The sequence below is a fragment of the Myotis myotis genome, unplaced genomic scaffold (assembly GCF_014108235.1).
Source record: "Myotis myotis isolate mMyoMyo1 unplaced genomic scaffold, mMyoMyo1.p scaffold_m19_p_3, whole genome shotgun sequence".
NCBI lineage: Eukaryota > Metazoa > Chordata > Mammalia > Chiroptera > Vespertilionidae > Myotis > Myotis myotis.
The window spans coordinates 162,901,456-162,914,536 of NW_023416335.1; the positions used below are offsets into that span (position 1 = coordinate 162,901,456).

The 13,081-nt window shown below is 47.3% G+C and overlaps 1 protein-coding gene across 7 annotated transcripts in view; it reads left to right on the forward strand.

Moving 5' to 3' along the window:
• Positions 1 to 5,197: 5,197 nt before the first annotated feature.
• The window catches only part of TFCP2 (transcription factor CP2), a 51,972-nt gene continuing 44,088 nt past the window's right edge, over positions 5,198 to 13,081 (forward strand). For 5 of the 7 annotated variants that reach the window (XM_036299462.1, XM_036299463.1, XM_036299465.1 and 2 more), the window contains exon 1: positions 8,716 to 8,874. In XM_036299462.1, the coding sequence (XP_036155355.1) occupies positions 8,753 to 8,874 (122 nt within the window). In that variant the 5' untranslated portion in view covers positions 8,716 to 8,752. Of the gene's footprint in view, positions 5,681 to 8,715; positions 8,875 to 13,081 lie in introns of those variants that run through there. The other 2 variants (XM_036299468.1, XM_036299469.1) reach the window with 2 other exon arrangements.

A 13,081-nucleotide genomic window follows, 5' to 3' on the forward strand; every position in this document is an offset into this window, starting at 1 on the left:
GGAACTGGTTCATAGGTCAATGCTCAACCATTGAGCCGTACTGGCCAGACCTTGTAGGTCATTTTGAAGGTCTGTTTATCAACATGAGCTGCTAGAGCATTCATGATTAGGTTGGTTTGCCCTTTATAAAATTTAGATATATGGTATGTGGACCTTTATTTGTGCTCTTCCTCAGGCCTGCAAATGCTAGGCTGGGCCTGATACTTGAGCTTAGAGCTGGAAGAGCACAGCTATAGTGAAGGGTTCTCTCTTGGCTTGTCTAACTCCTAGGAGTAGGTTTATGCCATGCCCCCTGCAGCCTTCCCACTTCCCCCTCTACCCACCTGGTATGGATGAGGTCTGGGCTACATAATCTAAATTTGGTGAAAGCAAGGCATCACCTTTGATTCTGACCCAACCAGAATTTTTGAGCCAGGCACTATGCTGGGTTCTAGATCATGCTCCATCACCCCACCTCTACCCAAGGGACAAGCGATGTCTAAGATTCTGATGTAAGGCTTCAGGATCAGCCCTAGCTGGCTTGGCTCAGTGAACAGAGCGTCGGCCTGTGGACTGAAAGGTCCCAGGTTCGATTCCGGGCATGTACCTTGGTTGCGGACACATCCCCAGTAGGAGGTGTGCAGGAAGCAACTGATCAATGTTTCTCTCTCATCGATGTTGCTAACTCTCTATCCCTCTCTCTTCCTCTCTGTAAAAAAACAATAAAGTATTAAAAAAAAAAAAAAAGACTTAAGGATCAGAGGAACTGTGAAATAATGGGGCAAAAAATTAAATAGAAGCCAGCACTTACCTCTGCACAGATCTCACAACCCTAATACTAGCTGTCCCTCCTGGTACGTAGGACCCCAGACTAGTCAGTGACTTCACACTAGTCTGTGACTCCTCAGTGCCCAGGCCAGGGGCACACAGTAGGTGCTTGGCAAATTTCAGACAGATGACTGAATGTATCTCCTTTTCTCTCCTTCAAGGAAATGATAAGAGCAGAGACCCTGACTTCAGGTTCCTGGGAGAAAGCAGGGAGAAAGAATTCTGCTTAGCTATACAGGGTTCAGGCTGGGATATGTGGGAGTGAATGGAATCTGAGTGGCAACGGACCCTGACTGGAGAGAGGCAGCTGCCATCGGAAGAATCAGTGAAAGCTGATACCTCTGGCTCAGACCTGTCAAGTGTAGTTCCTGGCAGTCGGCCCCGGAAGGTTTTAAAGCAGCGGGTTTGTGGAGAAGCTGTAGTTTCTATTCCCAGGTCTGTCTAGGGTGTCCTTTGGGTTTCTGGCCCCAGTTCCAAAGTGTGTGTGTGTGTGTGTGTGTGTGTGTGTGTGTGTAGCTTCCCACGCCAACATGCAAGTCTCAGACACCAGCAGGGTGTCCAAGAATTCAATTCAATTCTGACACTATCTACTGGGAGATAGCATTAGATTCCACAGATAAATGTCTCAGTTCCATAAGACCACCCTCCGCTTCAGATACCAGTCCCCTCCCCTGACATCCAGGGGTGAGACTAAAAGTTCCAACCCTCTATTCACAGGTGGTTCTCCTTGCAACCAGCCCCCAGCCTTGGATTCTTTCCAAAAGTCACATCATTAACATAAGCCTACTTGTGGTAGTTGCGGTGGAAAGGGGCTTGTTATGAAAGCAAGACCCATTTCACTTTTATGGCTCTGATGGTTTTCAAGAACGGAGGCCAAACAGTATAACAAAGGATGCTCCCAATGCTCGCAGGCTCAGAAATTCCGAGGACTTGGGGAACTGTGAACCAGGAACTGTGGACAGAGACAAAGCATAGATGAGGCATGTATTTTGGTCATTCAATTGACCCAATATGTACGTTGGCAGCAGTAATGGCACGAGGTGTTAGACCAGTGGAGTCAGACTGAACCTCCGTTCAGCAATCTCAGCACTTGAGTCCTGGCTAAGAAAGAATTCAGAGCCAAGACTCAAACTGAAAGAGCAAGTTTATGTCGCAGAGGTAGAAGAAATCAGTTCAAGAAACAAGTTACAGAGGGGGGGAAAAAAAAAAGGTTGTGGGGGAGGTGGCCAGGGCTTGGAGCTTCAGAGACAAGGAAAATGTCCCCAAGGGAAGGGGGATGGAAAGGCAGGGGTATGCTCTACAGAGAGCTGCACTGGGTCCTCAGTCTTTTAATTTTTTTTTTTTTTTAGTATTTTTATTCATTTCTGAGAGAAAGGGAGAGGGAGAGAGAGACAGAGACATCAATGACAAGAGAGAATCATTGATAGGCTGCCTTCTGCATGCCCCCTACTGGGGATCGAGCCTGCAACCAGGGTATGTGCCCTGACTGGGAATAGAACCCTGACCTCCTGCTTCATTGGTCAATGCTCAACCACTGAGCCACACTGGCCGGGCTGGGTCCTCAGTCTTGAGGTTATTTAACTGGAGGTCTCAGGGAAGGATCCCAAGAGAATATTCATCAGCTTTCTAGGTGTGTCCTTTCAGGGTCATGGTCTCTACTGATTGGCCAATGCCAGGGCAGGAAGTCATTAGTCAATGTAGCTGGTCCTAATGCCAAGCCATGGTGTCACTTCTCTGTTTTTTCTGGGCCTGGAGCTGAAACACGACTGAGGCCTAGATGTATTTGATGTGGGTCAGTCAGAACCTCATTGTCTTGGAGGCTTAAGAGCTATTCTCCTCGAAGGGCTGGGGGTCTAACCCAGCCGCGGGCAAACTACGCCCCGCGGGCCGGATCCGGCCCGTTTGAAATGAATAAAACTAAAAAAAAAAAAAAAAAAAAAAAAAAAAAAAAAGACATACCCTTTTATGTAATGACTAGAGGCCCGGTGCAGAAAAATTTGTGCACTCGGGGGGGAGGGGGAGTCCCTCAGCCCGGCCTGTGCCCTCTCGCAGTCTGGGAACCCTTGGGAGATAACGACCTGCTGGCTTAGGCCTGCTCCCGGGTGGCAGAGGGCAGGCCCAATCCCTAGGTGCAGCCCCTGGTCGGGCTCAGAGCAGGGCCGATTGGGGAATTGGGGCGCTGCCCCCTGTCATGCACAGAGCAGGGCGGATTGGGAGGTTGCGATGCCACCCTCAATCACGCTCAGGGTAGGGCCGATTGGGGGGTAGGGGCACCGCCCCCTGTCACACTCAAGGCAGGGTCGATGGGGAGGTTGCGGTGCCACCCCGTCACGTACAGAGCAGGGCCAATCGGGGTTGGGGCGCTGCCCCCTGTCACGCACAGAGCAGGGTCGATCAGGGGGTTGGAGAGCTCCCCCGTGTCACACACAGAGCAGGGTGGATCAGGGGGTTGGGGCGCTGCCACTGTCACACTCAGGGCAGGGCCAATGGGGAGGTTATGGCTCTACCCCATCACACACAGAGCAGGGCCCGTGGGGTGGGGGGGTTGGGGTGCCGCACCCTGTCACACACAGAGCCGCAGGGCGATCAGGAGGTTGGGGAGCTCCCCCGTATCAGGCACAGAGCAGGGCCGATCAGGGGGTTGGGGCGCCTTCCCCTGTCAGGAACAGAGCAGGGCCTATAGGGAGGTTGTGGCCCCGCCCCCTGTCACACACAGAGCCGCAGGGTGATCAGGGGGTTTGGGCCCTGCCCCCTGTCATGCTGATCCCGGTGCCGGGAGACCTTGCGGCTCTGCTGATCCCGGTGCTGGGAGGCATATTACCCTTTTACTATATAGAATAGAGGCCTGGTGCATGGGTGGGGGCTGGCTGGTTTGCCCTGAAGGGTGTCCCGGATCAGGGTGGGGGTCCCCACTGGGGTGCCTGGCCAGCCTGGGTGAGGGGATGATGGCTGTTTGCAGCTGGTCACACACCCTTCAGGGTGGGGGTCCCCACTGGGGTGCCTGGCCAGTCTGGGTGAGGGGCTGAGGGCTGTTTTCAGGCTGGGACTGAAGCTCCCAACTGCTCCTTTTTTTCTTTTTTATTCTGAGCCAGCTTTAGCTCTGAGGCTCCAGCTCTTAGGCCTCCGCTCCTGAAAGCAGGTATCTGGTTGTTTCGGTTCTACAATCGAAACTCTGTATCAACTCCAGGTCTGAGATCCCAGCTAGCTGAAAGCTGGTTTCTGAGGTTTTGTTTAGCTTCTATTTTTGTAACTATGTTTCAAACTGCCAGCTCAGAGGCCTGCAGCAGCAGGCGGGGAACGTTGGAGTCCTCCGTCACTGAAGCAAGCAAGCCTCATGTTAGTTTCAAGCTGCCTGGCTGCCGGCCGCCATCTTGGCTGACAGTTAATTTGCATATCGCCCTGATTAGCCAATGGGAAGGGTAGCGGTCGTACGCCAATTACCATGTTTCTCTTTTATTAGATAGGATGTTTACTTTGAATTTATATTAGTTCACACAAACACTCCATCCATGCTTTTGTTCCGGCCCTCCAGTCCAGTTTAAGAACCCATTGTGGCCCTCGAGTCAAAAAGTTTCCCCACCCCTGGCTAACCCATATGACCAGCAACATGCCAGGCAGGAAAGGTCAGGGGAGGATACAAACTGCATGACCAGTGAGATGAAAGGTCAGCGGGTCTAAACTGCATGGCCACCTATATGCTAGGGGAGAAAAGGTTACCCTGAGGGTGAGGTCCTTGTTTTCCCAGCTTTGCCCATTGCTAGACACCTGGACCTTCTGCAACCTGGCCCATCATTCTTGCTCTGCTCATATCTGTCTAACTGCCTACCACATGTGTAAAAAAAACTTCACCCTGGCTGGTGTGGCTCAATCATTAGAGTGCGGGCCCTCACAACAAAGGGTCTCAGATTTGATCCTTGATCAAGGGCACATACCTGGGTTGCAGGTTCCATTCCAGGCCCCAATCTCAATCTCTCTCTCGCTCTCGCTCTCTTCTCTCCCTACTCACCCTCCCACTCTCTCTAAAAATCATATTCTCAGGTGAGGATTAACAAAAACAAAACAAAACTTTCAACCAAGTAAATTTGAAGATTTCATTGGCTTTATTCAGTGATTCACAATTGAGCAACATCCCATCTAGCACCTAGAAGGGCGTTCCCAGGGGTTATACAAAATAGAGGGATTTTATAGAAGATGGATTTATTAGGGAAAGAAAAGATGATTATTTGGGGGCCAGAACATCTATATATATTTAACTGATTTCAGAGAGGAAGGGAGAGGGAGAGAGATAGAAACATCGATGATGAGAGAATCATTGATTGGCTGCCTCCTGCATGCCCCCTACTGGAGATCAAGCCCGGAACCCAAGCATGTGCCCTTGACTAGAATAGAACTGGGGACCCTTCAGCCAGCCTATGCTCTATCCACTGAGACAAACCGGCCAGGGCCAGAACATCTTTTCTTTAGGGGTAGGAAAGTGGAAGGATTTTTATTATGTAGATTGTCTTGCTACTTCTTTCTACTTACTGGTTAATTAGTCATATTTATTCGGTGCTTGATCAGAAAATTCCAGCCTCATTAAGGTTAATTAAGATTACATTTCTGGGAGAGGTTAAAACTGCAATTAGATCAGGTATTAAATCTAGGTTTGGCATCATGGGCTTTTAGCACTAATAATGCCATTTTGGGCCTGCAGTTTTCTTTTTAACATATATATTTCTTATAAATCACAATATCACAGATGTCCAATGTGCTGTGGCTGGCTGTGAAGGAGGAACTGACCTTTTAAGAACTAGAGAAGATGTGGACTGATTTCTGGACTGGAGATGAGAATTGAAGGGAACCTGCGGTTGCTTGAAACTTCATGGGCGTGAACGTGGGTGTGAAAAGTTTTGATTTCCTTTTCTCTCAACTGCAGGGTCTTTCAAGAAAGACAGACTGGGCCTCACAGGCTGTCTGTGTGGGATGTAAGAAGATGTAAAGAGTTAAAGCTAGCCCGGCTGGCATGGCTCATTGGTTGAGTGTCGACCTCTGAACCTGGAGGTCACAGTTTGATTCCTGGTCAGGGCACATGCCAGGGTTCTGGGCTCGATCCCCAGTAGGGGGCGTGCAGGAGGCAGCCAATCGATAAGTCTTTCTCATCATTGATGTTTCTATCTCTCTCCCCCTCTCCTTTCCTCTCTGAAATAAAAAACATTAAAAAAAAAAAAAAAGAGTTAACGCTAGATGGTCAGTCCCTCAAAAAAGCCTGCCTGGCTAATGGTTTCTTCTTATACCTGGAAGAAAATGCCCAGGAACTCAGCAACAGTGACTGACTTCAGTTAATGAGTAAGAAGGGAAGCCTGGGGTGCTGATCCAGGGAGCGTGAGTCTCAAACCTCTGAGAAAATTGACCTGTCTTACGAGGTAGGCAGGACAGGTCCCCTTTTTGTCAATCATAATAATAGCTACCCTCCACTTAGCACTGACTATGCACTAGGCACTCTTCTAAGCTTTTAACGTGCATTATTTCCATTAATTCTCACTGGATTTTACAAAGTAATATTATACCCATTTTACAGATAAGAAATTGAGGCACAGAAGAAATGAGAAACTACTCAAGGTTGCTTTGCTTGTGAGCAGCAGAATCTTGAACCCAAATGGGCTATTTCTAAAGCCTGTGTGCTTACCCTTACCCCATACAGCAGTGGTTCTCAACCTTCTGGCCCTTTAAATACAGTTCCTCATGTTGTGACCCAATCATAAAATTATTTTCATTGCTACTTCATAACTGTAATATTGCTACTGTTATGAATCGTAATGTAAATATCTGATATGCAGGATGGTCTTAGGCGACCCCTGTGAAAGGGTCGTTCGACCGCCAAAGGGGTCGCGACCCACAGGTTGAGAACCGCTGCCATACAGGGTGGCACCTGGAGATTGTTGTCTGCCCTTACCTTTTTTTATAGGATTTCCACAGACTCCCACACACCAGGGTAAAGCCTGCTTTGTTCCATCTGAATAGTCTAGCTAGTTTCAGGACCTCACCTAGGGAAAAGAACCCTTCACAGTGAGCCTTAACTTCACCCCAGGGCCTAGAATAAGGATTGTGGCGCTCTGTGCCTCAGGTGCTCTGGTTACTTAGTCATATTTATTCCGTCTAACAGGAGCCATGATTTTTGTGGCGGGATGAATTTATGGGGACAAAAATTTGGTTTATTGATAGGTGTTGCTGGATTTCCAGGGGGACACTGGTGACCTTCTGTTGGAGGCAGAGCTGCCAGGGTAGCCCCTGGATTCCTTGTTTCCGGCCATGGCACTCGGATTTCACTCTTAGTGACTGACAGTGGGGAAGGGCGAGGAAGGGAAAAGTCCCCTCCTCCCAGTCACAGAATTCCACGGCTCTTCTCCCCTCGTGGGGAAGGGGGCTCAAGGACATACATCTCAAGGCTGATGGCTGCATTCCGATTGGGATGGGCAAAGGTTTAGGAGTCCCCTTTCATTTCACCACCTCAGTTTATTTTAGAATCAATTTAGAATTAAGGTAAAGAAAACCTGTGTGAAGTCTTAATTCTGGTTCAGACTTTAAACACAGGCTCAAACATTCCTGAGAAGTTCATGCCTGTCTTTTTCTAAATATTTCCCAGAGGACAGGGCTCCATGTCTAGATATGGCAGTTCCCTAGTTACTGGAAAGGGGACCTAGCCCTGAACCGGTCAGCCTAGGGCCAGTCGGCAGTGTGTGTGTGTGTGTGTGTGTGTGTGTGTGGAGGGGGGGTCTTACCTTTGTGCAGGAAAAACTTTACAGCACGAGTCCAGGTGAATTTTAGAGAACATTTATTAAACCGGGGGACAGTGAAACAAGCAAGGACTGGGGGAAGGTCGAAGAGAGGACGCCCGTCCAGGGAAGTGGGATTTCAGCAGAGTCTGGACCTCCAGAGAGCCGGGTTTAAGGGGAGAGCATTCCAGGGGCAAAGGAGCGCACGTCAGTAGAGTCTGGGAAACAGCCCGGTCCTCCAGGCGGCGGGTGGAGCCGGTAGGACTAGGACGAAGGCCCCACCCACGCCCTGCGCAGCGGGGTCGGGTTTGGTACCTAGCGGTTCCGGAACGCAGGTAGCCAAAGGGAGGCACGTTTAAACCGAGACACCTGACGCACGCCCGGGCCCCTCCCGATTAGCCCCGCCCACTTCGGGGCGGGAAGCCGTGGGTAGCTGGCCTATCATCACTGCCGAGGCCAGCGAAGTCTCTTTTTCATTGGTGAGCGGTAGGGTGACGTCATGTCCCCCCGGCTCGGCAAAGGAAGAGGGCGCCATGATGATTGGCTGGCGCTGGGGCGGTGGGCGGTGGGGCAGCCTGGCGAGGCTGGGGTGCAAACCCGTGCCGGACTTTCCCTTTCCATGTTTCGCAGCCCTGGGGTTGCTGCCGAGGCCGGACAGTCGGCTGGGCGGAAACCTGGATTTGGTCCTAAAAGCTGCGGGGTTGACCGGAAGTGATCTTGAGGCTGACCGGAAGCGAGGCCTGGAGGGACAAGGGAGCGTGGGTCCCGGGAGGGAGGGGGGGGTTCCTAGCCGTAGGGGGGCGGGGGGGAAAGGTGCGACGGCGACCTGGGAGCGCCCGGGAGGCCGTGGGTCGCTGCTGTTTAGGAAGCAGCGAGTGACCATCACGCGCAGAAGGGGAGAGCCCGGAGAGGAGTGTGGGCGCTCAGGGCTGCCCCTGGGCAGTCGGAATAAATCAGCGGAAGGGCCCTCTCGCGGCTCCGCAGAGCCGATTGCGAGGGATTTTGAAAGTCGGGGCAGAACAAGGAGCCGAGGGTAGGGGAGATCAGTGCGGGTTGGGCTAAAGGGCAGCTGGTGGGGACTGCGTGGGAAATAGTGGTTTGCCGGGTCCTCCAGTCCTGCCCCCATTGGATAGAATCACACTGCTCACCTTTGTGCAAGAAACAGTGTCTCCTGGGGCCAGGAAGCAGCCAGGATGGCTTGGGCTCTGAAGCTGCCTCTGGCCGATGAAGTGATTGAATCCGGGCTGGTGCAGGACTTTGATGCTAGTCTGTCCGGGATCGGCCAGGAGCTGGGTGCCGGTGCCTATAGCATGAGGTGAGTGAGATTTTCCCAGACCCTGCACCTTCTGAATAACAAAGGCAGGATAGAGGGTGGAGACGGGGGGGGGGGGGGGGGGTAAGGTGGGGGAGAGTTAAAGGAGTTGTCTGCAGTTAGGGAAAAGGGCCTTTTTTTTTTTTTTTTTTTTTTTCTGCTTTGAGTTTGAGTATTGTGGACAATGGAACTAGAGATTGTGGTCAGTGTCAAGTCTGCAGGATCAGTAGGAGGAGGAAGAATAGTAACCAGAGAAATGTTGAGAGGATGTTGTGCCTGTGTGGGAGGCTTGGGAGGGTGGTGGTGGTGGTGGTGGTGGTGGTGGTGGGTGAGTGTGTAGATTGGACTGGACTTGTATGAGGAAGAGGCTATCCTGAGCATGTGGGGAATGTCGAGGGTGTTGGGGCGTTGGAAGCTGGGTCTTAATGATGAATATTGGTTGACTGTTGGAAGGAAATGTGAGACGTTGGTGAAGAAGTCCACACATCTGTATCTTAGCCTGCTTTTAATGCTTTGCTTACTTCTAGGAACTTTTGAAACATAGTTGTGAAATGAAAAAGTATCAAAGAGGACTTTTAGATGCTTTTAGAGCTTCATGTATCAAACCAAATGTTGATAATAAAGTACCCTTTGGAAGCAACATTACTTTAACACGTAATTTATTTGCATGCATTTACCTACTTCATTCTCCCAGGATAGTTTGTTTCAAGTTTAAGATGTGCAAGAACCATGTCTGGAAATGTTGAAACATGTTCATCTTAGGGTTAGAGAGAATGTAATTGGGTTTCCAAATGCATTATAAGGCTTAATCTAAATAAGTAAGTCAAAAGAGACTTTATTTTTATTGAATTCGTTGGGGTGACCTTGGTTAATAAAATTATATAGATTTCAGGTGTACAATACTGTAATACATCATCTGTATATTCTATGTTTACCACCCCAAGTATCCTTCTATCACCATTTATCCCCCATTTACTCTCTCCTACCTCCCCCCCACCTTCCTTCCCCTCTGGTCATCACCATACTGTTGTCTGTCTATAAGGGTATTTTTTGTTGTGGTGTGCTTTTTTGCTTAATCCCTTCACCTTTTCCACCCAGCCCTCCTACCCACCCTCCTCAAAAGAGACTTTAGAACTTAACACCTTAATTGGGTTTAGGAGATTATTGAGAAAATAAGCTTTTTATGGGATAAGTTGACAAATTTTGCATTCTGATAGTGAGATCCTTTGAGAGTTGCATAATGTAAACTTCCTTTCTTTATCCATATGAAACCAAAATGGACTTTCCTCACTGAAGTAAAATTATGAGTTAAAATGTAGTAAATACTTCACCTTCAGGAATCTTTGCTTACAGTTAGAACAATAAAGGCTATCTGTATATACATATATTTGTGATTTTCAAGGAAATTTGAGTTCGATCATGCAATGCTCTTAGTCTTGAGGAATTTTTTAAAATATATTTGTATTGATTTCAGAGAGGAAGGAAGAGGAAGAGAGAGAGAGAAACATCAATGATGAGAAAGTATCATTGATTGGCTGCCTCCTACATGCCCCCTACTGGGGCTCGAACCCGCATCCTGGGCATGCGCCCTTGACTGGAACCAAACCTGAGATGCTTCAGTATGCAGGCTGATGCTCTATCCACTGAACCAATTTAACTCTAGTTTTGTCTGACCTTGTTTACATAAGACTGACCATAAAAATAGTGATTAACTTGGTCTGAAAGTAAATGTCTGGAACCTGAGCTTGCATGTTGGTATCTGACATAATATTTGACAATTTATGCTATTGTTCATTTAAAGATTACCACAACAAAAGTTTGGTTCTTGTCTAGGTTGAGTTGAGGATGGAGATAATTAAACATAACTGTATTTGTTATAAAAATAGTTAACATTGTTAACAAACATTTGCAAATCCACTATGGACTCTCTCTGCTACATGACCTTACATTGATGAGTGCTTTCTATCACTCATCAATGTGAGTGGTCTTCACAGGTATTAGTAAGAATGGCTTTCATATTTACACATTTAGAATTTGTTTTCAACATCAAATTTACAGGAGTTTTCAAACATCATTTTATGTTTTTATAATGTACTACATTTTTATTTTTTTTCTTTGCTTTTTTTCATGCATTTTGCTCTTGTCACTATTCTCTTGGTTCTTGCATACATTAAATATAATTTACATTAATTTGTGTTACTTAGATATTAATTCTCAAATTTGAGTATTCATGAGAATCATCTGGAATACCTACTAAAAATAGTTTCCAAGGTCCCACTTTGGTGATTGTCTAGGACACAGACCGGAAATCTGATTTTTTAAAAACAAGTTCATAGATGATTTTGATGCAGGTAGTCCAGGGACCACCTTTCAAGAAACACTGACTGAGGAGTTTTTATAGACGAGGTAATGGCTTTTTGCTCTTCCGGTTTCTCCTTTTAATTAGATCTGGTGATTGCTTTGCCTCCACCTTCATTAGGAAAAATGTTCTCTTTGACAAGCAATTTGTTTTATAAAATTCTTTCCCTAATATATTTGTTTTACCCTAGCTTGTTTATTTTAATGATTTTGCTTCAAATTTATTGATTTATATTTTATGAAGATTCATCTTAACTGAAATATTCTTTTTTATTTTTGATCTGCCATACTGTTCAGTAATATTCTTTTCATAAGTAGTCCTTTAATAGTCTCCTTACTTTTTTTCTTACATTTAATACATGGCACAGACTTTATAGTTAAAATAAAGGAGAGTCTTTTTTAAAAAAATATATTTTATTGATTTTTTACAGAGAGGAAGAGAGAGGGATAGAGAGTTAGAAACATCGATGAGCGAGAAACATCGATCAGCTGCCTCCTGCACACCCCCTACTGGAGATGTGCCGGCAGCCAAGGTACATGCCCTTGACCGGAATCGAACCTGGGACCCGTCAGTCTGCAGGCCGACGCTCTATCCACTGAGCCAAACCAGTTAGGGCTAAAGGAGAGTCTTTAAAAACATGCTGAAAGAAGCCAGTCACAAAAACCACATAACGTATGATTCCTTTTCTATGAAATGTACAGAATAGGCAAATCTCTAGAGACAGATTACAGCTTGACTAGAGCTATGGGAAAGGAAGGAATGGGGAGTGATTGCTAACAGTACCATTATTTTGGGGGGTGTGTTATAAAAGTGTTAAAGTGGTAATGGTTGTACAACTCTGTGACTACCTAAAAACAATTAAATTATATACTTTAAATGGGTAAATTGTATGCTATCTGAATTGTATTTCAATAGAACTGTTATTTTACAAAGTAAAAATTAGATTTTGTGATTTATGTATTTATGAATAGTTATTGATTTTAGAGAGAGGAGAAGGGAAGAGAGAGAGACGTCCATGTGAGAGCACACTGATTGGCTCCCTCCTGCACACCCCCTACTGGGGATGCAGCCCACACGCAACCCAGCTTGGGGATGTGCCCTGACCAGGAATTGAACCAGTAACCTTTCAGTGCTTGGGACGCTGCCCAATCAAGCCACACTTTTATAAATTTTCCCTTTTCCTCCTTTTTTTAAAAAAAACGTATTCTTAGTGGTTTCAGAGAGGAAGGGAAATGGAGAGAGGGATAGAAACATCAGTGATGAGAGAGAATCACTGATTGCCTGCCCCCTGCACGCCCCCCACTAGGGATCGGGCCCGCAACCCAGGCATGTGCCCACCGACCAGAATCGAACCCGGGACCCTTCAGTCCCCTGGCCGACGCTCTATCCACTGAGCCAAACCAGCTAGGGCTCCTTTTTTAAGTTGAGATGGAATTCACGTTACATAAAATTAACCATTTTAAAGTGAACAGTTCAATGGCATTTAGTGTGTTCACAGTACTGTGCAACTACCCCCTCTACACTGAGCGGCCAGATTGTTATGACCACCTGATGTTTGTAGGCAAATTAGCCGTACACTGCATCGTATGGGATATGGAAGCTGAAGGCCTGTTCGAACACCTTTGCCGTCTGCAGTTACCAAGATAAAACGTCTCCAATTCGCACAAGAACACAAGGATTGGATAGTCGAGCATTGGAAAAAAGTCATGTGGTCCGATGAATCACATTTCCAGTTGCATCATGCTGATGGCAGAGTGAGAATTTGGCGGAAACAGCATGAAAGCATGCACCCCACATGCATGAGTACAACCCTTCAAGCTGGTGGGGGCAGTGTTATGGTTTGGGGCATGT